At 46.2% G+C, this 24385-nt stretch overlaps 1 protein-coding gene across 4 annotated transcripts in view; it reads right to left on the minus strand.

Annotated features, from left to right (window-relative positions):
• The window catches only part of LOC149315444 (myosin light chain kinase 2, skeletal/cardiac muscle-like), a 50094-nt gene that overhangs the window by 8219 nt on the left and 17490 nt on the right, over positions 1-24385 (minus strand). For all 4 annotated transcript variants that reach the window (XM_089513473.1, XM_089513470.1, XM_089513471.1 and 1 more), the window contains exons 3-9: positions 22431-22843; positions 6901-7006; positions 5957-6050; positions 4992-5101; positions 3274-3415; positions 1649-1719; positions 1089-1217 (exon numbers count right to left, since the gene is read on the minus strand). In XM_089513473.1, the coding sequence (XP_089369599.1) occupies positions 1089-1217; positions 1649-1719; positions 3274-3415; positions 4992-5101; positions 5957-6050; positions 6901-7006; positions 22431-22843 (1065 nt within the window). The remainder of the gene's footprint in view (positions 1-1088; positions 1218-1648; positions 1720-3273; positions 3416-4991; positions 5102-5956; positions 6051-6900; positions 7007-22430; positions 22844-24385) is intronic.

The following is a 24385-nucleotide window of genomic DNA, read 5'->3' on the forward strand; positions in this document are numbered from 1 at the left end:
GGAGATTCTGGAAGCAGTCATCCAAAAAAGGAACATTTCCAAGCTCTGGAACAAAGGATCCAATGACAAGGACTACCAAGGACAAGGATTACTGTGATGGGTTAGACTAAGGAGCCTTCTGGTTTCAGAACTCTGTTGAAAAATGTTGGCCAGATGCTTCTTAGTACTAAAGTGTTGGGATTTTCCTTGGTGTGTGTTCCAATCATTTGTCTTTAATACCACACTTCTCTCTTGAATGGGATTCATCTGTGCAGCTTCTCCTATGGTACAGGTGGGAAGCGTGTGGCCCTCCAGATACTGCTGGACTACAACTCCCAGCAGCCACAGAGAAGCATGGGGTTTGCAATCCCACCCAATATTTGAAGGGTGGTATTATTCAGAGATACACTGCTTACGTCCATGAAGTCGCAACCACCAAAGCGCCAAGGAAGGACTAATCCACCACGGATATCTTTAAAGCCTTCTAAAGTTGGAAAATTGGGTGAATTAGGGAGAAAGGAGGGAACTTCTTGGACTGGAGTGGGTCTGGCTACGCTCCAGTTCCCATCAGGTCCTAGGCAACCTGGACAATGTTGAGGAATAATGGTAGTTGTAGCCGGAGAACTTCTGGTAGGCCAAAAATCTCCCATCCTCATTTTAGGGGAAAACACAATATCGTACTTCAGCTGTCTGAAGTTAATTGTAAACTAGGAGGTGCTGACTGAGCTTGTGGAGGTTCGTTTTCATTGGACTCCAACTCCCAGGATTCCTGTGTTGACTGGAGGATTCTGGGGGCTGTTGTTCCAACCACTTTTCCAAGCTTTGGGTGCAAAAGAGCAACCCTTCTGTCTGACATTAAGCCTCTCTGCTCCCATACCCTGCAAGACAAGAGGCATGGGTGCTCAGTGCACAAAAGAAACAGGAGGCACAGCTCAGGATGCTCCAAGGATGGCTGTTCATCGGCAAAAAAGCCCATGTCTACCAATAAATAACCATCTTTGGAGCATCTTGACACCTGCCTCTTGTTTCTTCTGTCGATTCCATTGTATGTGCCTCATTTCTTTTGCTTCTAATGCCCCACAGGCATTTTCCCACAAGTTCTCACTCACAGCATGTAGGTAATCACTCCCATGCTCCACATGTCGGTGGTGTAGGAGACTTGCTCATAGCTGACCACCTCGGGCGACAGGAATTCTGGGGTGCCAAAGTTGACCTTCAGCTTCTCTCTGGGGTTGTACCTGGGCAGAGGAAGAGGAGCTGGTGTCTACCTTGTCACCGTTGGTGCATGGATGCACCTTCACACATGCATATATACATCCCCCTTTTTTTTATCCCTCCCTTTTCCCCAGAAGCAGGACTCAAGGTTTTTCTGGAGGGAAAGAAGGCAAAGACACCAGGCATCAGAATCTGGGGGAAAGACATTGCCACATGAATCAGGCTGGCACTTCCTTTGGGAAGAACTTTATCTTACCTTCCCTTTCCTTGGGACAAAGCCAAGAAAGCCTTGAAGAAGAGAAAGAAGGCAGGCAGAATCATAGACTCATAGAGTTGGAAGAGACCCCAAGGCCCATCCAGTCCAAACCCCTGCCATGCAGGAACTCTCAATCAAAGCATCCCTGACAGAAGAAGGAAAGAAGGGTGGTGGTGTCTGGTCACCTTCAAGACGTACCTTCGGGCAAGTCCGAAATCGATGATCTTTACCATATGGCCTGTGGCACTTACACACAGAATATTCTCTGGCTGCAGGGGAGAGAAAGTGGGTTAGTGCTTTGGGAAGAGTCTGAAAAGGAGCACCAGGAAAGTAGGAGAGGGCTGCTGGTTCCCCAGAGAGAGGCTGAGAGGGTGGAAGCAGGAGGAAGGGATTCCCTTCTATCCTCCTACTAGGATATTTTGGCCTAGATGAGCTAGTCAGGCACTAGTAATTGGATTTGGGCCATAACTTTTAAGGATGTATCATGGACAAACCCATCTGGTTGTGATGGCTTCCGTATCAGATGGCTTCCATACCATAACTAGACAGATCCACACCAGGGATTAAAGGAACTCTCCAAGGCACTGAACTCTGTCCCCAAAACAGGCACAGTACCTTGGACAGCTCCTGTAAAGTTTAAACTAAAAGTCTAGGCTAAACATGGGAAGCACAGGTCTCTATTATTAATTAAACTTGTTGTTGTTGTTGTGTGCACACAACAACAACAAAAGTCTTCCTGCACTGAACACATTTTCATTCTCACAGTCGGGTTAAGTCAGATGTTACAACAATTGGACTTGCAAATTGAGTCCATATTAGAGCTTGGGTGACCAGTTATAAGACAAAGCATCTTAAATGCTAGATAGATAGTGAATTAAATCATTTGCTATAATAGACAGACATTTTTCACCATGTGAGAGGAGCACTTCTTCCAAAACGATGCTAAACTTTTTTCTGGTTGGGCTATCAGCACATCCCAAAACTATATAGATTAGGATGCCATGGGAGGGAGCCATGACAGCTAAAGAGATTTATCAAATTGCTATAACTGTATAGTATACATTCGTCTCTCCATATTTGTGGCTTTGATATTTGCAGATTTGATTATTCACAGATTTGATTAATATGTTCTCTCTAGGAATATCTAGGTCCTCCAGTGCAACTCTATGGTCAACTTTAATTAAAAGTTGCACTGAAAGACCTAGAGATTCCTAGAGAGAATAATCTACTAGGCATTTGTAGCTCCTCCAGCACAGTTCTATGGTCAGTGTCTGTTGGACGTTGACCACAGAGTTGTCTTGGAGGACCTAGAGATTCCTAGAGAGGTGTCCTCTCAGGTAAAAACATAGTGTTGTTATTTGTGGTTTTTCCATATTCATAGGGGTCTTGTGCCCCTAACCCTAGCGAATATGGAGGGACAAGTGTAGTTACATTGCTAGTGATCTCTTAGCATTGAGCCCCAAGTTATTATTCCACTGCTTTGTCCCTCTTCTCGTGTTGCCTATGAGACAGAGTCATGTAGTGGTTTGAGCATTGTACCATGACTCTGGAGACCAGGGTTCGAATTGCCACTCAGCCATGTAAATATACTGGGTGACTTTGGGCAAATCACACTCTCTCAGGTTAGAGGATGGCAATAGCAAACCGCCTCTGAAGAAAGTTGCCAAAAAAATCCCAGTAATAAGTTTGCCTTAGGATTGCCATAAGTTGTAAATTCACTTGATGGCACACAACAACAACTTGTGTTACCCCACGTTCATGAGCTTGCAGCTCTTGGCTTCTGCCCAGCAGTTGGCCCTCCATGAGGCAAGGTGGCACCATACCTTGAGGTCCAGGTGTAGCACCCTCATCTGGTGCATGAAGAGGATGCCATCACAGATCTGCCGCACGAAGACCATGCAGTCCACCTCAGTCAGAGGGTAATCCTCATCAATGATCCTCTCAAAGAGCTCCCCACCTTCCACGCTGGACACAGAGAAGGGGGTTGCATGAGTCCAGGGCTGCCTACATCATCACTACGCGAGCCTAAAAACACAGCGTTGGGAAAGTTACATTTTGGATTACAGTTCCTAGAATCCCCATAGCCACGGGCCAAGGGATTCTGGGAGTTGCAGTGCCAAAAGGGTAACTTTCCCAAGCTCCAATAAAAATCCTTCACTTTGTTTTCCTGAGCTTGATCTGTCATTCTCCTCTTCCCAGAATCTCATATTTCCACTCCACTTTCTTTCCTCTTCTAGCTTGGTTTTTTTTTTAGTTTTCTCAATCATGCAGAGTCTTTGACAGATCTCTTGTTTTCCTCCCATTCCACGTTAAACTGTGCCAAGAAAGAAAAAAGGAAATCCGCTGCCTGATTTGATCATGTATTTTGGCATTAACTGTCTTTTTGTCTGCAGCCTGTTTTCCAAGGAATTCATGGCTGCTTATACAGGGTTAGCCTCCTTCACCTTCAGTACAGCCCAACTACCCTAAAGGCACCAGATCCTGCCTGATCTTGGAAGCCCTGGTTAGGATATGGATGGGAGACCACCAACAAATACCAGATGCTGGAAGGCTCTATTTCAGAGGAAGAAATTGGCAAAACCACCTCTGAGTATTCTTTGCCTAAGAAAGCCCTATGAAATTCATGGACTGGCATAAGCCAACATGCAACTTGAAGGCACATACACATACACACAAGGGACTCAGAGGAGCCTAAAGGCACCAGATCCCAACCTGATCTTGGATTCTAAGTGGTATCAGCCATGGTTAGTACTTGGATGGGAGACTGTCAATGGAATACCAGGTGCTGTGGGTTATATTTCAAATGAAGGAACTGGCAAACACACCTCTGAGTATTCCTTGCTTAAGAAAACACTATGAAACTAATGGGGTCATCATAAGTTGGCAGGTGAGTTGAAGCAAATACATACACACACACACACACCCCTTCAGAGTAAGTTGGCAAAGTAGGTAAGTTCAAGGGAGAGTAGCTGGCCAAAGATCATCCATTGAGCTTCTGCACAGAGTAGCAATTTCAGGTCTGCTAGCACAGACCTGGCCCACTGTCCTACACCAGCTCTTAACACTGAAAACACCAGCTCCTGTATTTCAAATCGTTTCTTTGTTTCTTTGTTTAATATCGTACTTCTCTCTCAAATGGGACTCATCTGTGCAGCTTCTCCCATGGTACAGGTGAGAAGTGTGTGACTCTCCAGTTGCTGCTGGACTACAACTCCCAACAGCCATAGACAAGTATGGGATTTGCAATTCCACCCAATATTTGACAATTCCTATCCCTGCTCTATGATGAAAGTCCACCTAACTCAGATCCAAAGCTTATCCATATCCACCTTTCCCATGTATTGCCCACATCCTTTGCAATCCTATTCTTTTAAAGACTAGAAGCATGGCGGTTTAAAAACAAAATAAAACAAAAAAAAAACCCAAGAGGCTCCCATCCTGCCATGCTTGGGAACTTCCCCATGCACAGCCAATGCTCTGCCTTTCGGCCATAGAGGTCACTCCCCCACAACATGTGTTCCCCACCGCTTTGACAACTCACAACTCCATGAAGAGCATGATCGTCTTTGGCATCTCAATGGCATCATACAGTTGAATCAGATTCCGGTGGTTCAGCTGGTTCATCACATCGATTTCCAACTCAACCATCTCCTGCAAAGCAGAGGCTGTGGGTTACATGGTGGAGCAACAAATAGCTAAGGCTGGGACTAGAGCAGGCTGTGGGTCTCTGTGCTAGGAAGCCAGGACAGGTGCAGCAGCAAGACAAAGTGACACAGGAATGGATGATAGAGCTCTGAAAATAGCTTTCAGTGTGGATTCGGACTTCCAGAATGCCCTGGCTAGAATGACCACTGAACTCCAGCTGTGCCAGAGCTTGGAAATTGTATTTTTTGGGACGCTAGCTTGCTCCTGCCCCCAAATTTCTACAAACTCTTCAGAGAGCTATGGAAAGCTCTGCTGGTAACTGGACAGTCATCAACTCATGTACTCTACATTACACTGTGAGTGTATTATGATACCACTTTAACTGTCTTAGCATCAGCCTATGGAATCCTAGGTCAGTAGGATTTCTAGTACTTGGAGTACTTTGCTGGACAGTTCTAGTTTGCTCCACTGAACAGTTCCCAAAGTAACCAGATTTAACCCAGTCCTTCTATATAATGTGCCTTGGGAACTAGGGGGAACAGAGGTCGCTCTAGCAGTTAATTGCAAGCTACAAACCCCAGAATTCTATTGGATGCAGCAATGGCAGTTAAAGAGGTTTCAGACTGCTATAGCACTGCAGAGTGGATACATTCTCTGTGTTAGGACCCAGCCAGAGCCAGAGCCTACTACATATCACCCCACACAGTATGTAAACCCTTTACCATAAGTGGAAAAGAAGTTCTTCATATGACACCAATCCTGTTACCACCAGGCATGAAACCACACCTTCAGCACTATGCACTGGACCAGAATCATGCCACGTCAATCCTCCATATTTGTAGGCTCCCCCGGAAAACATACCCTGTCTTTTGGACCCTGCGTCTTAATGGTTTTCACAGCAAGCTTCAGTCCTGTCTCCTTTACTGTGCACACACGGACCTCCCCAAACTTCCCCCTGAGGTAAGAAAGAGAAACACAGTATAAAAACCACACAGCATGAACAATTCTCCCAAATCTTCCTTCAAAGTTCTTCCCAAAAGCTTTTTCCCCTGTTCAGCATCTGATTTAACTCACTGTCTTTCACTCCATACTATTTATAACCAAGTTTTAAGTCTAAACCAGTCAGCACACATCCATCCCTCTCTCTTTGCTCTGCTTTCCCCATTGTTCCAATCTTAACTGGGAACTCCAAGAGGACAGAGTCCTTTGTTTCTTAAACTCTAAGGGGTTTGTCACACTGGGGCTAATTTCAGCATTAAAGAGAGATTAAAGTGAATTTAAAGCATCCCACAAATAAAGCAAAAATGGCGAATAATTGTGCGAATGATTAACACATGCAATTGTGCAAATAAGGTGATATCAGAAATCCCGAAAGTAAAAAGCTGTGCATTAATGCTTCTTTGTGACCACTTCAATGGCAGGTTTTGTGCGACATCGTGTGAAATAGTTTTGCATAATTACACAATTTTTTCAGGACATTCACAGGATAAATTCCCGATCTCCTTCATGTGATAAACTCCTAAGGCACTAGGCACACTACTAATGGTAGTAATACTTTACTGATGGAAGTATTACTGCTAGTACTATTACTTATGAGTTTGGAAAAGTTACTCTTGAGGGTTTACAACTCCTAGAATCTTCAGCCACTACCGTAATCTGGCAAAACTGGGTGCGGGATTCTGGGAGATGTAGCCCACAAAAAGTATGCTTTCCAAGTTCTGCATTTAAATGAAAGGCCTATCAGTTGCTAAGCCACCAGATGCCCAAGTTGGAAGAGGAGGCCAGTGAGAGGATCCCTTTCTTACCCTCCTAGCATCTCCTTGGTGTTGATGCTGTAGATATCTTTGAATTCTCCCGTTCTCAGTTTGACAATGCGGTGAGTGAAAGGTGCAGGCGGCGGAGGAGTGTCATCTGGAAGAGAGGGAAGCAAAAGAAAGGAACGTTGGCCTATGTAATGTTTCTGCCAGAGTCCTTCCTTGATCCAGTCCAGGTTTGTTGTAATGTCCTGGGCTATGTACTCAAAGAAAATGGACTCATTTGTGATATGGTGCTGGAGAAGAGTGCTGAGGCTACCAAGGACAGCTAAAAAGACAAACAAATGGGTTCCTCTTGGGAAGCCAAGATAACAAAACTGAGGCTGTCATACTTTGGCCACATCATAAGAAAGCATGACTTATTAGAAAAGACAATAATAGTAGATCTGTAAGAGCTATAGAAATGTACTTGCTACTTGCTAATAATGGTAGGAAAGGTGGAGGGAAGCAGAAATAGAGGAAGGCTGCATGTCAGATGGATAGACTCAATCAGGGAGACCATGGGCCTGAAAGCACAAGACCTAAGCAGAGCAATTGAGGACAGGGCCACCCTGATTCGGGGCGACTTGAGGACAATTAACAACAACAACAAGCATTGATGGTTTTCTAAGTATGCAGCAACAAAGCCTGCATCTTTTAAGTATTTGGCGAGTTCTCACAAACAGGTATTCCAGGCCTCTAGACACAATAGCCTAACCTGTGGCAGGAGCTGATGGCCATTCTTGTAACCTCACTGGGGCTCCCATGAGTCACCCACAACAAGGGACTTCAGTTCCACAAGAAAACCTCCAAGGCGTGCTCATATGGTGACACCTACTGGCAAAACAGCACAGGTGCATTTGAAGAATGAGAGCCAGCATGGTGTGGCTTGAGCATTGGCGGACCACTCTGGAGACCAGGGTTTCAATCCCCTTTCAGCCATGGAAGCCCACGGGGTGACCTTGGACAAGTTACACTCTCTCAGCCTCAGAGGAAAGCAAAGGCAAACCCTCTTGTACAAAGCTTGCCAAGAAAACTGTGATAGGTTGGATTCAAAGATATAGCCGGGGTAGTCTGTAGAATCAGTATGCAAAGAGGTCTTTTAGCATCTTTGAGACTAAGAATTCAAAGATATAGCCGTGTTAGTCTCTGGAATCAGTATGTAGATCTTGTAGCACCTTTGAGACTAACTGAAAAAAAGACTTTGGCAGCATGAGCTTTCCTAGACTAAGGGTCTCCATAAGTCGGAAATGAACTGAAGGCACACAACAACAACAAAACTGGAAGCAACATGAGGGATGATACCTGCCTACAAGCAATCAAGATTTGTCATTGCCCCAAGGTGTGTCCAAAACAGGGCAACTCAATCTCCACAACAACACAAACTGAGGGCCCATGGTGAAGTTCAGTATGCAAAGGGGTCTTCCTGCTTTTGTCTCACAATGACCACCATTAAATGCATCTGAAGAAGTAGATCAAAGTTTAGGAAAGCTCATGCTGCCAATTTCTTTCTTTCAGTTAGTCTCAAAAGGTGCTACAAGATCTCTCTACATACCCTTAAAATTGTACTTGCCACCTCATCTCCATGAATAGAAGGATTTGAATTTGAATTCACATTCTCACACACAGACGGCTTACCTAGGTCTGTCTCTCGGTTCTCCACTCCATACATGCATCTGAGGAAGTAGGTAGCTCATGCTACCAACTTCTTTCTTCAGTGAGTCTCAAAGGTGCTACAAGACCTCTTTGCCTACCAATTTTCCAGACTAACACAGCTACATCTTTGAATTCTACAAGTTGTTTGGGATATAAAGCCATTTGGAGACACCAGTAAAGGAGAACACAGCCTGTGAGGTAACACAGCTTTGAGATTTCCTTGCAATATTACTGAGGAAGCTGAGGTCTTGAGTGGCATGGAGCTGAGCCTAGGACCTAAGAACTGTGTCCCTGCTGCAGCCTTTCAGCCAAATGTTTGGCCGGAGAGCTCTAACTGAATGGCTCGGCAGAATGACATCCAGGGCTTTTGTGGAGATTTAAAACTAGTGCTAGCCCACATTGACAAAGGGGCTGTATCAGGAATAGCTTGGCATCATAGAATCATAGAGTTGGAAGAGACCTCAAGGGCCACCCAGTCCAACACTCTTCTGCCATTCAGGGATACACAATGGAGTTTATCAGACTCAAGTTTTGGACCCTGCAATTGTGCTAAGGAAGTGTAAAGAACGTTGCGAAATGACTGTTTCGCGCAGTCTTACCACATTGCTTGCTTTTCCGTCATTCCCCCGTAACGTTATGTTAGCGCTACAACTGCGCTACAATTGAGTGAAAGTTGCGATTTCCATGATGCGAAACCATGCATTGCGGAACTATTTACTACACCAGCGCTTTCCTTTTGTCTTTCGCATTTCACAACAACATATTTGCGCATGCACCTTGGAGGTTTGGGTGGCATCCTGACCTTTGTGCTTCCGGGGGGGAGAGGGGAAAGGGGCTGGAATGGATGACCCCTAGGGGGCCCTTTCATTTACAGCCTACTAGGTGTTCATACAGGACAGAGGAGTGGGGCCGGGATGGATGACCCCTAGGGACCCCTTTCATTTACAGCCTCCCAGGTGTCCATGCAGGAAAGAGGAATGGGGCAGGGATGGATGACCACTAGGGGTCCCTTTCATTTACAGCCTCCTAGGTGTCCATGCAGGACAGAGGAATGGGGCTGGGATGGATGGCCCCTAGGGGCCCCTTTCATTTGCAGCCTCCTAGGTGTTCATACAGGACAGAGGAATGGGTCTGGGATGGATGACCCCTAGGGGCACCTTGCATTTGCAGCCCCCCAGGTGTCCATGCAGGAAAGAGGAATGGGGCAGGGATGGATGACCACTAGGGACCCCTTTCATTTACAGCCTCCTAGGTGTCCATGCAGGACAGAGGAATGGGGCTGGGATGGATGGCCCCTAGGGGCCCCTTTCATTTGCAGCCTCCTAGGTGTTCATACAGGACAGAGGAATGGGTCTGGGATGGATGACCCCTAGGGGCCCCTTTCATTTGCAGCCTCCTAGGTGTTCATACAGGACAGAGGAATGGGGCATGGATGGATGGCCCCTAGGGGCCCCTTTTATTTGCAGCCTCCTAGGTGTTCATACAGGACAGAGGAATGGGGCATGGATGGATGGCCCCTAGGGGCCCCTTTCATTTGCAGCCTCCTAGGTGTTCATACAGGACAGAGGAATGGGGCTGGGATGGATGGCCCCTAGGGGCACCTTGCATTTGCAGCCTCCTAGGTGTTCATACAGGACAGAGGAATGGGTCTGGGATGGATGACCCCTAGGGGCACCTTGCATTTGCAGCCCCCCAGGTGTCCATGCAGGAAAGAGGAATGGGGCAGGGATGGATGACCCCAAGGGGTTCCTTACATGCAAGACAAGGCCACCCCCCCTCCAAGGGGTTGTCCTGAAAAAGGAAGGCCACCGGAAGGGAATGGGGTCAAAAAGCAGCCCAGCATCATGGGAACTTTGCAATCAGTAACTTGAGCGTTGCGTTGCGCTGCTGCCTACCACACCAACCATTTCGCAACAGATTTTGCGAGGATAACGGGAGACCATGGCCTGGCTTCCCTTTTTGCCCACAATGCCCAAAAAGGGGAGCAATGATGCTTAAACTACGGGAGTGTTGCGCAATGGGCTCCCATAGAAATGAATGGTGTCTGGAAGGACGTCACGCTTTCACGTTATTGTGCAACGTTGGTGCCGCTAACATTGCGCGATAGGCAGGAAAAATTGCCAAAAACTCGCGTCTGATAAACCTGAATGAAAGCACTTCTGAAAGTTGGCCATCCAGGTTCTGTTTTAAAAAACTGCAAAGAAGGGGATTCCACTACACTCCAAGGGAGCATTTTCCACTGTTGACCAGCTCTTACTGTCAGGAAGTTCCTCCTAATGTTTAAGTGGAATCTCTTTTCCTATATTTTGTATCCACTGTTCCATGTCATAGTCTCTGGAGCAGCAGAAAATAAGCTTGCTCCCTCCTCAATATGACATCCCTTCAAGTATTTAAACAGGGCTATCATATCACCTCTTAACCTTCTCTTATCCAGGCTAAACATCCCTAGTTACCTAAGTCGTTCCTCATAGGACATGGTTTCCAGACCCTTCACCATTTTAGTTGCCCTCCTTTGGACAGGCTCCAGTTTCTCAATGTCCTTTTTGAATTGTGGTGCTCCAAACTGGACACCCAGGTGGGGCCTGACCAGAGCAGAATACAACGGCACTATTACTTCTCTTGATCTAGACAGTATACTTTAATTGATGCAGCCTAAAATTGCATTGGCCTTTTTAGCTGCCGCATCGCACTGTTGACTCATGTCCAATTTGGGGTCCACTTGGACTCCTAGATCCCTTTCACATGTAGTTTCATTCAGCCAGGTGTCCCCCGTCCTATATCTATGCATTTCATTTTTTCACCCTAAGTGTAGTACCTTACATTTCTCCATGTTGAAATTCATTTTGCCAGCCACAGATGCTGCCAAAACGTCAGGAAGAAAATTGTCTAGAACATGGCCACATAGCCCGAAAAACCCACAAAAAACCATGAATTTCCTTTTGTTAGCTTTGGCCCACCTTTCTAGTCTATTCAGGTCATTTTGAATTTTGATCCTGTCCTCTGGGGTATTAGCTACTCCTCCTAATTTGGTGCCTTCTGTAAATTTGATAAGCATGCCTTCTATTCCTGCATCCAAGTCATTGATAAGATTCTGCAAGCAGTAGTTCCAACAAGTACTTTTTTCAAGCTATGCTTCTTGTGGTGTCAGAGAACGTTAATGGTGAGAACCGAGAACTCCTTCCCTGATTGTGATGTTGCCTCTTTTATCCTTCCCTCCCCTGCAACTACTGCACAAAGAGTGGGCAAAGCGTAGTCCTGGGGCTGCATGCAGTCCCCAAACTTGTTTTTTTCAGCCCTTGAATGCTCCAGACAGCCCATTTCCCAGCAAAAAAGAGAGAAGGGAAACTGCCTTTCCCAAAAGTTTACTGGAGCAGTAACTCACATTTTTAAAAATAGGTTGCAGGGATCCTTTGTACTGTCCTTTTCAACCAGGGACAGAATTCAGGCCATTTCTTTCATTTCACTTTAATTTCGCGTTATTGCTGTTTGGTGCAAATGTGTCTCAAAAACATCTTGCATTTGCAGGTTTTTTCTACTTTTAAATTTTCATTTCTGATCAGGATTCGTCTAGTGTGGTAAGGCTCTTAGCCTCCTATCACCATCCATAACATCCCAAAACAGTGACCTACCTCACAGGATTATCACAAAAGCAAGCATAACAAAGATTATAGCAGCTTTCTCCCTAAGCCTCTCCTTCTAAGCAAAGCACCTCCTGGCACATCTCCACACTGGTGTTATGGTCAGTTCTGACACACCAGTTGTCATCATTATGGTCCCCAGAGCCATGCTCCCTCCCAAAAAAGAGTTTAAAGATGGAGGAAGCTGTATCAATTCAGATAATCAAAGCTGCTAGAACTGGTTTGATGCCTCTTTGGCAGCAGGTCAAGGATAGCTCACAACAGTGCACAAGACTTTAACATCCAGACACATGTGGGCACCAAAACATTAATGTCACCCATGTAGGAAAAATGTAACACACCCAGATTGCCCCTTAAACAATGAAAGAATCAGAGCACAATAAAGGGAGAGTCAGCTAGAGCCGAAATCACTGACACTGTTGACACCAAAGCCTGAATGTGCAAATCCAAAGCTGGTTCAGGAGGGAGAATCAGGTTTTGCTGGGATCTGAATTCCTCTTTAAGCTGGAAGGCCTATAGGACCCTGGGAAAATCACCCATTTGTCTGAATTCTTGCATCTCAGGAATTTGAAATGGTTGTGCTAAATCACACCTTGGAAAGTAACTTTGAGAATGTAATTTCTTCCCATTATTTGTTACAGTGTTGGAAAAGTAACTTGTCATGTTACTTATTGAGAGGAAAGAATTTAAGATGGATAAGAGAAGGGCATACAACCTGAAAAATTCCCATCATAGTGCCTCTAAAAGTGACCTTAAAACCATTAAGATCATGCAGCAGAAAGCTTGGAAATAATAAGTTACAACTAACATATTTATCTATAATTAGTTACTCTTTGACAGCCATGAGGTTGCAACAAAGCCACAGCCAAAAGCAGCATAACAAGTAAGAGTGGTGTTACTTTATTACTGCAGTCAATAAAGGTTTCTAATTACTTCCAAAAGTTATTTTTAAAGAGCATTTTTAGAGGCACTTTTTAGAGATTTGAGCCCCTGCTGAGCCATGGAAACCCACTGAATGGCCTTGGACAAGTCACACTCTCTCAGCCTCAGAGCAAGGCAAGGGCAAGGGCATGGGGGAAACATTATTATCTCTCATCTGAAAACCTTGAATCGGATTAGACAGCACTGGGCTAGAAAAGGCAAATAATCTGTCTTGGCAGAAGGGGGTGGTGATGGTGGGAATTATGTGGTCCTCCAGATATTGTTGGCTAGCAACCCCCAGCATTCCTCAGTATTGGCTGGGTTGGGTATGGCTGCTAGGAGCTGCAGTCCAGGAAAACCAGGCTGGCAACGGTTCCCAATTAAGTTGAAAGCTTTCATGGCTGGCATCCATGGGTTTTGTGGGTTTTTCGGGCTATCTGGCCATGTTCTAGAAGAGTTTATTCCTGACATTTCTGAAGATGCCAACCACAGCTGCTGGCGAAATGTCAGGAATAAACTCTTCTAGAACATGGCCACATAGCCCGAAAAACCCACAAAAATTATGTTCCCAATAAGGTTTTCAGTGTTTTGCTGAGCGCCTTCTCTCTCTGATGCTGAGCTAAATGAGTGAAAACTACTTTTGCAGTTTAAAGTCAGTTTGCAGCGACCAAGGATAGAGAAACTGGGATCTTTTAAAAGCTGAAAAGTAGGATGACAGAGGATTATCTGGACTTTCCCTGCCAAACTGAGAAAGTTAGAGGCTATGCTATCCAAGGTTTTGGACAGGGGCCTTTTCCAGCCCTGTTTGGAGATATTAGTAGAACTGAGCCTGGGACATCTTGCATGCAAGGCAGATGCTCTGTTATTGAGCTCTGTCTCCTCCTGACACATTGGAGCCCACAGCGCATAGCGTTCATCCAGGTTTTGCCTCCCTGTAATTTCCATGGGGAAGATACACATGGAGGGGCATTGCAATACTGTCTTTCTGATCTCCCCTGTGCTTTGCTTCAGAGACTCAGACATTTTTCTATCATGCCTTCCAATATTTCTTCTCATAAGGGCCATGAATTTCATTTTTTAAAAAAGAAAAAGTAAAGCTGCACTTTCTTAAGGTTCTGAATTCTGCAGACCCTACAATTGCACAAGGAAACTGTAGGTGCCTAAAATAGGTTCAGCCTCAAACAAATCCACTGGATCACCCCCAAACAGAGCATGCCACATCTTTCATCCTGCCTTTTCTTCCTGCATGCTCCAACCTAGAGCTTGGGGAGAAAAAACTGGACTATAACTGTACAGCCGATTCTGGTAATTCAAAAAGTGATTCTCTTCCAGCTTTGCCACTCCTGTTTCAGTTTTACTCACACCCATCCCTAGAAGCAAAGAAGATCGATTCTAGGATGTCAGACTTTGGCCACATCATGAGAAGGCGCAATTCATTAGAAAAGATAATGATGCTAGGAAAGGTGGAAGGCAGCAGAAAGAGAGGAAGATGGATAAACTCAGATGGATGGATAAATTCAGTCAGGGAGGTCATGAACAGAGTGGTTGAAGATAGGGAGACAGATGTCTCATCCACAAAGTTGTCATGAGTGGGGTTCTACTCAAACAATAACAACAAAAGTTGTCAAATCAGGGCCAGGTCTAACAAATACTCAGTTTGCAGCAAGTGAGGATACAGAAAATGGGATATTTTAAAAGCTGAAAGTTAGGATGACAGAGCACTATCTGAGGCCTGACGTTTCAGCACCAAACCCTTAAACCTTGTGATGCCCACAGGACGTGGACCTGGTGGTGCTAACAGGATGATGCTACAAGAGGCAGCCCCTGGGATGTCATGGAGCATGATACATTAAGCATCATTCACAGCTGCACAGAGGACACCATCCCAAATAAAAAGCACCAGTTCTAACAAATGAGGAACACACACACACACACACACACACACACTTCAAGGCAATAATCTGACACTAAGATTCCTGCCCCTTGCCTTTTGGATCAGAGAAGAGGGCCCAAGCCCTGAGATCTCAGTACTCAACTTCACCCACACCCAGCATGGCCTCCCTGCCTCCCTCCCTCTTCAGTATCAGAAAGTCACTTAGCAGCAAGATACCCTCGCCTATCCATCACAACTTGTCTCCCATGCAGTCTGACATTCATAGAATCCTAGAGTTGAAAGATACCCCAAGGGCCATCCAGTCCAACCCCATTCTGCCATGCAAGAACTCACAATCAAAGCATCCCTGACAGATGGCCATCCAGCCTTTGTTTAAAGACCTCCAGGGAAGGAGATTCCTCTACACTCCGAGGAAGGAGTTTGTTCCACTGTCGAACAGCCCTTACTGTGAGGAAGTTCCTCCTAATATTTAGGTAGAATCTCTTTTCCTGTAGCTTGTATCCACTGTTCTGTGTCCTATTCTCTGGAGAAGCAGAAAACAAGCTTGCTCCTTCCTCAATATGACATCCCTTTAAATACTTAAACATGGCTATCATATCACCTCTTAACCTTCTCTTCTCCAGGCTAAACATCCCCAGCTCCCTTAGTCTCTCCTCATAGGACTTTATGGTTTCCAGACCCTTCACCATTTTGGTCACCCTCCTCTGGATATGCTCCAGCTTCTCAGCATCCTTTTTGAATTGTGGTACCCAGAACTGAACACAGTATTCCAGGTGATGCCTGACCAAAGCAGAATATAGTGGTACTATTTCTTCCTATATGTCATATTCAAACTGCTACACCAAGCTAGCTGTTCTTTTGCATGTTGGACTAGGGCTTCAGGAGACCAGGGATCCTTGTTTGGCCATGGAAACCCCTTTGGGTGACCCTGGGCAAGTCACACTGTTTTAGTCAAAGAGGAAGACAAAACACACCTCCTCTTCTTGCTAAGAAAACAGTCACTGGCAGCTCCATTTTCCCCAAAACGATGGCATGTGTGAATAACACAGGGGCTGCAATGACTCAAAAAGATTCACAAACCCAAAAGAAAATGGGAACACCAAACCCGATATGCATCATTGCAGTGATCTGCATCTCCTTGGGACAAAAAATGAGTGTGAATGCCCCCATTGCAAGGGCTGTTCAGCAATGGAAGAGACTCCTTCAGAGAGTGGTGGGCTCCCATTCTTTAAACAGGCATCTTTAAACAGAGTTTGGATGGTCATCTCTCAGGAGTGCTTTAGTTGTTTATTCCTGCATGGGTTCCTTCCAACTCCATGATTCTAAGAGCAGAGGGAACATTACACAAGTCGGGGAAGGGCCAAAATCAACATAAGGCAAACACTTTTTTTTTTTTTTTTTTTTTTTGGGCAAAGTACTGGCGTCTCCTCCCTAGGAGGAACAGGAATTCATCTGCTCGCCAGAATGTCATTCGGCTTGAGCATGGCCTTGTAATTGGGGTAATTTGGATTGTTTGCACCCTAGGAATGACACTCTTTTCTGTCTTCCTTTGCTGTTGCGGGGGTCTCTTGTTGTTATTGGGTTTGGGGGTGGATATGGGATGTGGGAGGCCAGCTGTGGTGGCGGATGCATATGGAATGGGAGCCCCGATTGAGGTTGTGTGGGGCAAGGGGAGATATGGCGGTAGGAAAGTGGATTGGTGTCAAAATGGAAGGAGAGATCGATGCGTCATACCTATCTCTCCTTCCTTCCACTCTCCTAACCAAAGAGGCCTGAGGGTCAGCCCAGTCGTACCACAAACCCTGTTACTGCTCCTATGCAACGCCAGGTCCATAAAAAATAAGACCCACATTATGTACGATCTCTTACAGGATAAAAACTGTGACCTGGCGTGCATCACTGAGACCTGGCTGGGGCCTGAGAGCGAGGCAGTGTGGGCCCAGGCCCTTCCAGCCGGGTACTCAGTTAAGGACCAGATCAGGTTAGGTGGGCGGGGGGGTGGTGTTGCCTTGGTTCATAAAAACACTCTCTCCTTAACCAGGATCCCAGTCCGGAAAACAGACCACATCGAATGTATTTACCTGTCCCTGAGGGCTAGAGACAGTCTGGGGATTCTGTTGGTCTACCGACCACCCCGTGCTCTAACAGACTCCCTGGCCGAGCTGACACAGCTGGTCTCGGAACTGGTGTTGGAGTCCCCTAGGCTTCTTGTCCTGGGGGACCTCAACATCCCTTTCGAGGCCAGTGATATTCCAACAGGTGCAGCTCGGGAGTTCATGACTACCATGACAGCCATGGGCCTGTCTCAACTAGTCTCAGGGCCAACACATTGTGCTGGTAATACTCTTGATGTGATCTTCAGTACGGACATGGAGGCTCCGTGGGTAGAGATCTCTAATGTCTCTCCCTTGTCATGGACGGATCATTTCTTGGTTGAGGCCAGAATCAAGGCTTCTACCTTTATCCCCCCTGGGGGTGGCGGACCTATTAGGATGGTCCACCCTCGAAGGCTGATGGAACCCATAAGGTTCCAAGAAGCCCTAGAGGGGTATACGACTGGCTCTGACGGCGATTCTGTTGATGCCCTAACTGACATCTGGGATACTAATCTCTCTAGGGCTATACACAGTATCGCTCCCAAGCGTCCTTTCCGGCCTGCTTCCAATAAACAACCCTGGTATACGGAAGATCTCAGGGAAAGGAAGCGGGTCGCGCAACGACTAGAGCATAAATGGCGAAGACATCAGCGCTTGTCTGACAGGACACTCCTTCGCTCTCATTTGAGAGCTTATGGAGTGGCAATACGTGCAGCGAAGAACTCTTTCTATGCTGCACGCATTGCGTCCGCAGAGTCGCGTCCAGCAGAGCTGTTCAGGGTCGTGAGGGAGCTAACTCGGCTCCCTCCCTCCCTGAGCCCTATTTTGGAGTCATCTAAAGCCTGCTGTGATGATTTTAACAACTTCTTTGCGGATAAAATCTCTCGGATAAGGGCTGATCTCGACGCCAGTATTTGTGCAGATCCTGTAGGAGAGGTGTCCGAAGCGTCCGTGGCCCCTGTTATACTGGATCACTTTGAGTTTGTTAGTACCGAGGAAGTGGACAAGATCCTTCGAAGTGTTAGGAAGACGACTTGCTCCCTTGATCCCTGTCCCTCATGGCTGACAGCTCAGGGGGGAGATGCGGTGCGACTTATGTTGCATCGCATAATTAATATATCCCTAAGTGAGGGTCAATTTCCATCTAAATTAAAATTAGCAGTGGTCAAACCCCTGCTAAAGAAGCCCTCCTTAGACCCCCTGATTTATAACAACTATCGGCCCATCTCGCTGTTGCCTTTTTTGGGGAAGGTGATCGAGAGAGCAGTCGCTTTCCAGCTTCAATCGATCTTGGATGACACCGATTTTCTGGACCCATTTCAAACCGGCTTCCGGGTGGGCTATGGAGTTGAGACTGCCATGGTCGCCTTAGTTGATGACCTCCGTCTGGGCATGGACAGGGGGAGCGTGTCCCTGTTAGTGCTCTTGGACATCTCGGCGGCCTTCGATACCATCGACCATGGTATCCTTCTGGGACGCCTGAGGGAGTTGGGAATTGGGGGCACTGCTTTGCGGTGGTTCCGTTCCTACCTCTCGGGCAGATCCCAGATGGTGGAGCTCGGGGACTGTCGCTCCGACAGGAGGGACCTGACATCTGGTGTCCCTCAGGGAGCGATTTTGTCCCCTATGCTATTTAACATTTACATGAAGCCGCTGGGAGAGATCATCCGGAGACATGGGGCGAGGTGTTATCAGTACGCTGATGACACCCAGATAGTTTTCTCTATGTCTCCGACTGATGCAGTAACTAAGGATGGCATCTCTCCTCTGAATGCCTGCCTGGAGTCGGTAATGGGCTGGATGAGGGAGAACAAACTCAGTGTGAATCCAGGGAAAACGGAAGTACTGGTGATAGGTTCCCCGGCTTCGGGTAGTGAGATCTGTCACCCGGTCCTGAACGGGGTCACGCTCCCCCTGAAGGACTCGGTGCGCAGCTTGGGTGTACTCCTTGACTCGTCGCTCCAGCTGACTTCTCAGGTGGATGCGACGGTCAGGAGTGCTTGTTATCAGCTTCGGCTGATACGCCAGCTGCGTCCCTACCTGGACCGTAAGGACCTTGAATCTGTTGTACATGCTTTGGTAACCTCTCGATTGGATTTCTGCAACGTGCTCTACATGGGGCAACCCTTGTACCAAACCCGGAAGCTGCAATTAGTGCAGAACATGGCAGCCAGATTGGTCGCTGGTAGTTCCAGGTCAGACCATATAACACCTATTCTAAAAGATCTTCACTGGCTGCCTATTCGCTTCCGAGCTCAATACAAGGTGTTGGTTTTGACCTATAAAGCCCTAAATGGCTTGGGCCCAGGGTACTTGGAGGACCGCCTCTCCCCATATAATCCGCCCCGCACACTCAGAACATCCGGGACAAACCTGTTGAAGGTCCCTAGGTCTAACCTTGTACGGACCTCTCAGAGGGCTTTTGCCATCGCTGCCCCTTCATCTTGGAATAAGCTCCCCGCAGAGCTTCGCTCCGCCGCCTCACTAGCTATCTTCAAGAAAAATCTGAAGACGTATTTATTTCGGTTGGCCTTCCCGCCTTAGTTAGACTGTTTTTTCCTGCCCTTTTTTCCCCTTTTGACCGCGGTTTGCTGTAAATTAACTCTTCTTTTCCTCTGCCCTTGACACGCACATTTTTATTGATCTCCTGTTCCTGTTTTTGTAGTAATGTTTTTAACTTTTATATTGAATTTTTCTTCCTCTATTGTACTGTTTTTAAATTTTGTAAGCCGCCCTGATCATATCTATGGAAGGGCGGGGTAGAAATAAAATTTATTATTATTATTATTATTATAGCTATGTTCCAGCTTGACTGGACACCAAACCATTCATTCCACCTTGAATGGAGACAGGAGCAGAGAGGACTGCTCTTTTGGCTCTGGCAACAAGTTCTTGAAAGCAAAGAGGAGAGTTGTAAACATATGCTTGAATACCACAGAATCATAGAATCATAGAGTTGGAAGAGACCCCCAAGGGCCCTCCAGTCCAGCCCCATTCTGCCATGCAGGATATCTCAATCAAAGCATCCTTAACAGATGGCCACCCAGCCTCCATTTAAAGACCTCCAAGGAAGGAGACCTCACTACACTCCAAGGGAAAGTCTTCCACTGTCAAACAGCTCTTACTATCAGGAAGTTCCTCCTAATGTTAAGGTGGAATCTTCCAGATCATCACCTAAAGGTATGGGACCAAAGAGAGGAATCAAGAGTGCAGCCAAAGAGACCACTGGCTTTGAGTGCAGAAGGTCTGAGGTTTAGTGTCCAGTATCACCCTGTTCAAGAAACATGTCACATACAAGAGGAACAGAGAAAGGATTGTTGCTCACAACCAACCCTCTGGGTTGGTCCTTGCAAGCATTGTACTTTTTACTCATCACAGCCAAAAGATCTTTGCCAAAGAATGCAAAGCTGCACCTATGGATTAACTCAGTATATGGTGGTTTTATGGAGGTGAGAGGAGAAGCAACACAGAGGCAGAGTTTCTAGAGATACAGGCGTTCAATATAACAAGCAGAGTGGATGGGATGATAGAAATCATGTGGCACCATTAAGGTTAGAATATTTATTTTAGCCTCATATCTTGTGGATTAAAATTCAGTATATTTGTAACCCACCAAAACTGCTTTTGCAGTGAACTCTTGCATCAGTGTGAGATTGCATTAGATGACCTTTCATCCCTTTCAACTCTATGCTTCTATGATTCCATGAAAAAAATCATGATAAAATAAATCGGTCAGTCTTCAAAGTGCCACAAGAATATTTCCCCCTCTTCATCTTTTTATAGAAGTAGATTTTTGCAGCCAAGTTTGGGCATCATGAAAGGCCAGGATGTGAAACACATTCATGATGCAATTGTACCTGAGAGATTGTGAACCATTCTGGTCACTGCACTCCAAAAGGGAATATTTTAGAGTGGAAAAGGTGCAGAAAAGGGCAACCAAAATGATCAAAGAACTGAAACAACTGCCCTGCGAGGACTAGTTACAATGTGTGGAGCTCTTTTAGCTTAGAAAAAAAATGCAAGGAAAAGGTTTTCTTAGCAAAATGTGCTCATAGGGGGTCTGCTGCTGCCTTTCTCCAAGGCTGAGAGAGCCCCACTTCCCACAAACAAAACAGCTGCAAAAAAGCATGAAGCAGAGTGTGCAGATGCCCTCATGCAAAAATGTGTGGGTGACTGTTTGTTTTAATTTTATATTTCTACTATTTAATGCTTTTGTATTGCTTTTAAATTGTATTGTTTTAAATTTGCTGTTTGCCACCTTCAGTCCCTATATGGGGAGAAAAGTGGGATAGAAGAAGAAGAAGAAGAAGAAGAAGAAGAAGAAGAAGAGGAGGAGGAGGAGGAGGAGGAGGAGGAGGAGGAGGAGGAGGAGGAGGAGGAGGAGGAGGAGGAAGATGAGCTACTGTGTGAACAGAATGAGGGACTAGAGACAGTCCTTTGGTCTGATCCAGCTTCAAGGCTCTTCATGTGTTCTTATGAAGGATTTGCAAGTGGGGGCTGTCATTAATGTTGTCAATAATGGTCAAATCCTGGAGTGGAAGATTTAGCTATGCTATGTCTCCCATCCAATACACCAACCCATCTGTTGGGAGTGGTTTGATGGTGTCTTCCTGCCTGGCAAAAGGGGGTTGGACTGGATGCCTTGGAGTCTCTTCTAACTCCATGGTTTTATGAACTGAAGCAAATTGAGGACAAAGTGGGAAAGAAACTGAGGCCCCATTCCCACTTACAGATAAATGGTTGTGTGATCCGAATTGATGGATCCTACTACATTTGTCCTGATCACATTTTTTCCACTATATTTGCCCCAAACACATTTTCCCCTCCAAAATAATCCACTTTTGGTTCCCATTCATAAATGAATTGATTCAAAATGATTTAGTTCTAGTCGGAAATTTGCATCGATTCTGATCTGCACATGGTTCATGTTTCTGCAGAATTGGTTTTTCGAAAAAGAAGCGGAAAAAATCAGCTTCAAAAAGAATGGGTCTAGTGCAAGGCCCCCCTCTTGGAATTGCATCAGCGATTTGGATTAAGTGGGAACAAGGATGGTTTGAATTGGTTCAAACTGATTCACGATCCGGTTTAAAAGGTAGTGGGAATGAGGCCTGAGACATTTTAAAAGCTGCTGAAAACATGGGAGAGCAGAAGATGAACTGGGACTGTCCCTGCCAAATTGGGGCAGTTGAAGGGTATGTGCCATCTCCACAGATTTAGAGGCTAGAAAGCTGCAGCATCTCAACCGCTATCACCATCTCTCCTTGCTCCCTGCTTCTACCGCCTGCTCCGGCCAAAGTGGCCGCTGACCACGGATGCCTGAGGCCTCTTTGGCCTTACCCAAGATCATGGCTGGGTCCTCTTTGCCAAAGTCCGGAGTGAGGAAAGGTCCGGTTGGAGACTCTGGCACAGGAGGAGCTTCGACTTCTGCAGGGGTGGCCATGTCCGCCTTGTTTTCTGAAGGTAGCTGTTCAACTGGATGGGGCTCCTCTGTAGGGATTGTAGCTGACGTTTCAGCACTTGTACTCTCTGGGGCCATGCTGGGTGGCTCAGCCAAGGTCCTTTCTGCTTCTTTCTCAGCTGGGCTCAGTTGCTCGCCAGCCGGCTCCTGCAGCAAAGCAGGGGCCTCCACATCCTTGGATTCTCCGGTTACTGGCTCTCCTCCTCCTCCTCCTTCATGGCTAGAAACAATCAACTCTTCTGGCTTCTGCTCTCCTTGAGCGTCCAAAACCTCCTCGGGAATATCTCCTAAGCTGAAACATTGAAACAGAACTGAGATCTCCAAACCACAGTGGATCCTCCACATTGGCTGGGGCTCAGGGCACAGGACCCCTGCAAAAGTGGACAAACTGCAAATAAAAGAAAACGCTATATTTTTTTTAGCAGAAAGAACACTTCCCCATGAATCCCCGAGTCCTCCAGTGCAACTCTATGGTCAACACAACCAGAAAGTGACCACAGAATTGCACTGGAGGACCTACAAATGCCCGGAGAAGTGTTCTCTCTAGGAATCTCTAGGTCCACCAGTGCAACTTTTGCTGAATATTGACCATAGAGTCATGCTGGAGGAACCAGATATTCCCAGAGAGAACATATTAATCAAAACCCTGAATAATCAAATCTGCAAAAAGTCAAAACTGCAGATGTGGAGGGTTAACTGTACCATTATTGGCCTACACTGTCCTGGCAGTAGCTCTCTAGGGCTTCAGAAGATGGGGGTCTGACCCTGTCCTAGTTGGAGATGCCAGAAATTGCAGGGACCTTCCACATGCAAAGCAGCTATGCCCTTCCTTGTCATTATATATACCTGCAACCATTCACATACCACAACAAAACCCACAGCTAGCTTGCATCTTCCATGCACTTGTAGGTTAGATGGGTCAGCCTGGCAACTGAGGTCTAATCTGCACTGCAGAAAAAATGCACTTTGACACCACTTTAACTGCCATGGCTCACTACTGTGGAATTCTGGGGTTTGTAGTTTAATGAGATATTGCTGTGGTGCCATAACAAACTACAGATCCCAGGATTCCATAGCACTGAGCCATGACAGTTAAAAAGCTGTCAAACTGCATTATTTCTACAGTGCAGATTAGACCTGTGAGAGATGAGGCTCTAGGATCGAGATCGTTGAATTGCCTTGTGTGCACAGATTTTGCCTTCTTCATTTCAGTCATCTGCAACAACGTCCAATCCACCTAGCCTTCTGGTTTGGAGCGGAGTGACTATTTCTTATTATCAACTTGAAAGAGCAGTCTGTTTTCAAATGGCACCGATTTCCCGCATCAGCATGGAAATGGACAACTGCTACCTGACAGACACTAGAATGTAAGAAAATGCATACACTAAGGGAAACCACTGGTTCATCTACTTTGGTATTGTCAGCTCTGACTGGCAGCAGTGGTTCTTTGTGGTTTCAAACAAGATGCCTTCCTAGCAGTACCTGGATCCCTTGGTTGTCTCCCATCTGTATACTGACCAGGCCTGACCCTCCTTACTTTCCAAGATCAGGGATGTTTTGGGTGATGCGTAGCAGTGCTTTTCAGCATATGTGGTGTAGAGGACCAGCAATGCCCCCCCCCCCCCCCCAGGAGCCAGGGACTGGCATCACATTTGTGCCATTGGTTACAACTGCTTCTTTCTTTCATGTAAACTCTCCTTCGACTGGAGGTTGATGGGCTGCAGACCGGCACAAATTCAGGGACCACTGTTCTGAGTAGCACTGTTCTACAGGCTGAACCTCCCTTATCCAAAATGCTTGGGGCCAGAAAACCTGTACAGTTGTCCCTCCACAC

This window comes from Sceloporus occidentalis, unplaced genomic scaffold (genome assembly GCF_023333645.1).
Source record: "Sceloporus occidentalis isolate IW3139 unplaced genomic scaffold, rSceOcc1.0.p SCAF_3, whole genome shotgun sequence".
Classification (NCBI taxonomy): domain Eukaryota; kingdom Metazoa; phylum Chordata; class Lepidosauria; order Squamata; family Phrynosomatidae; genus Sceloporus; species Sceloporus occidentalis.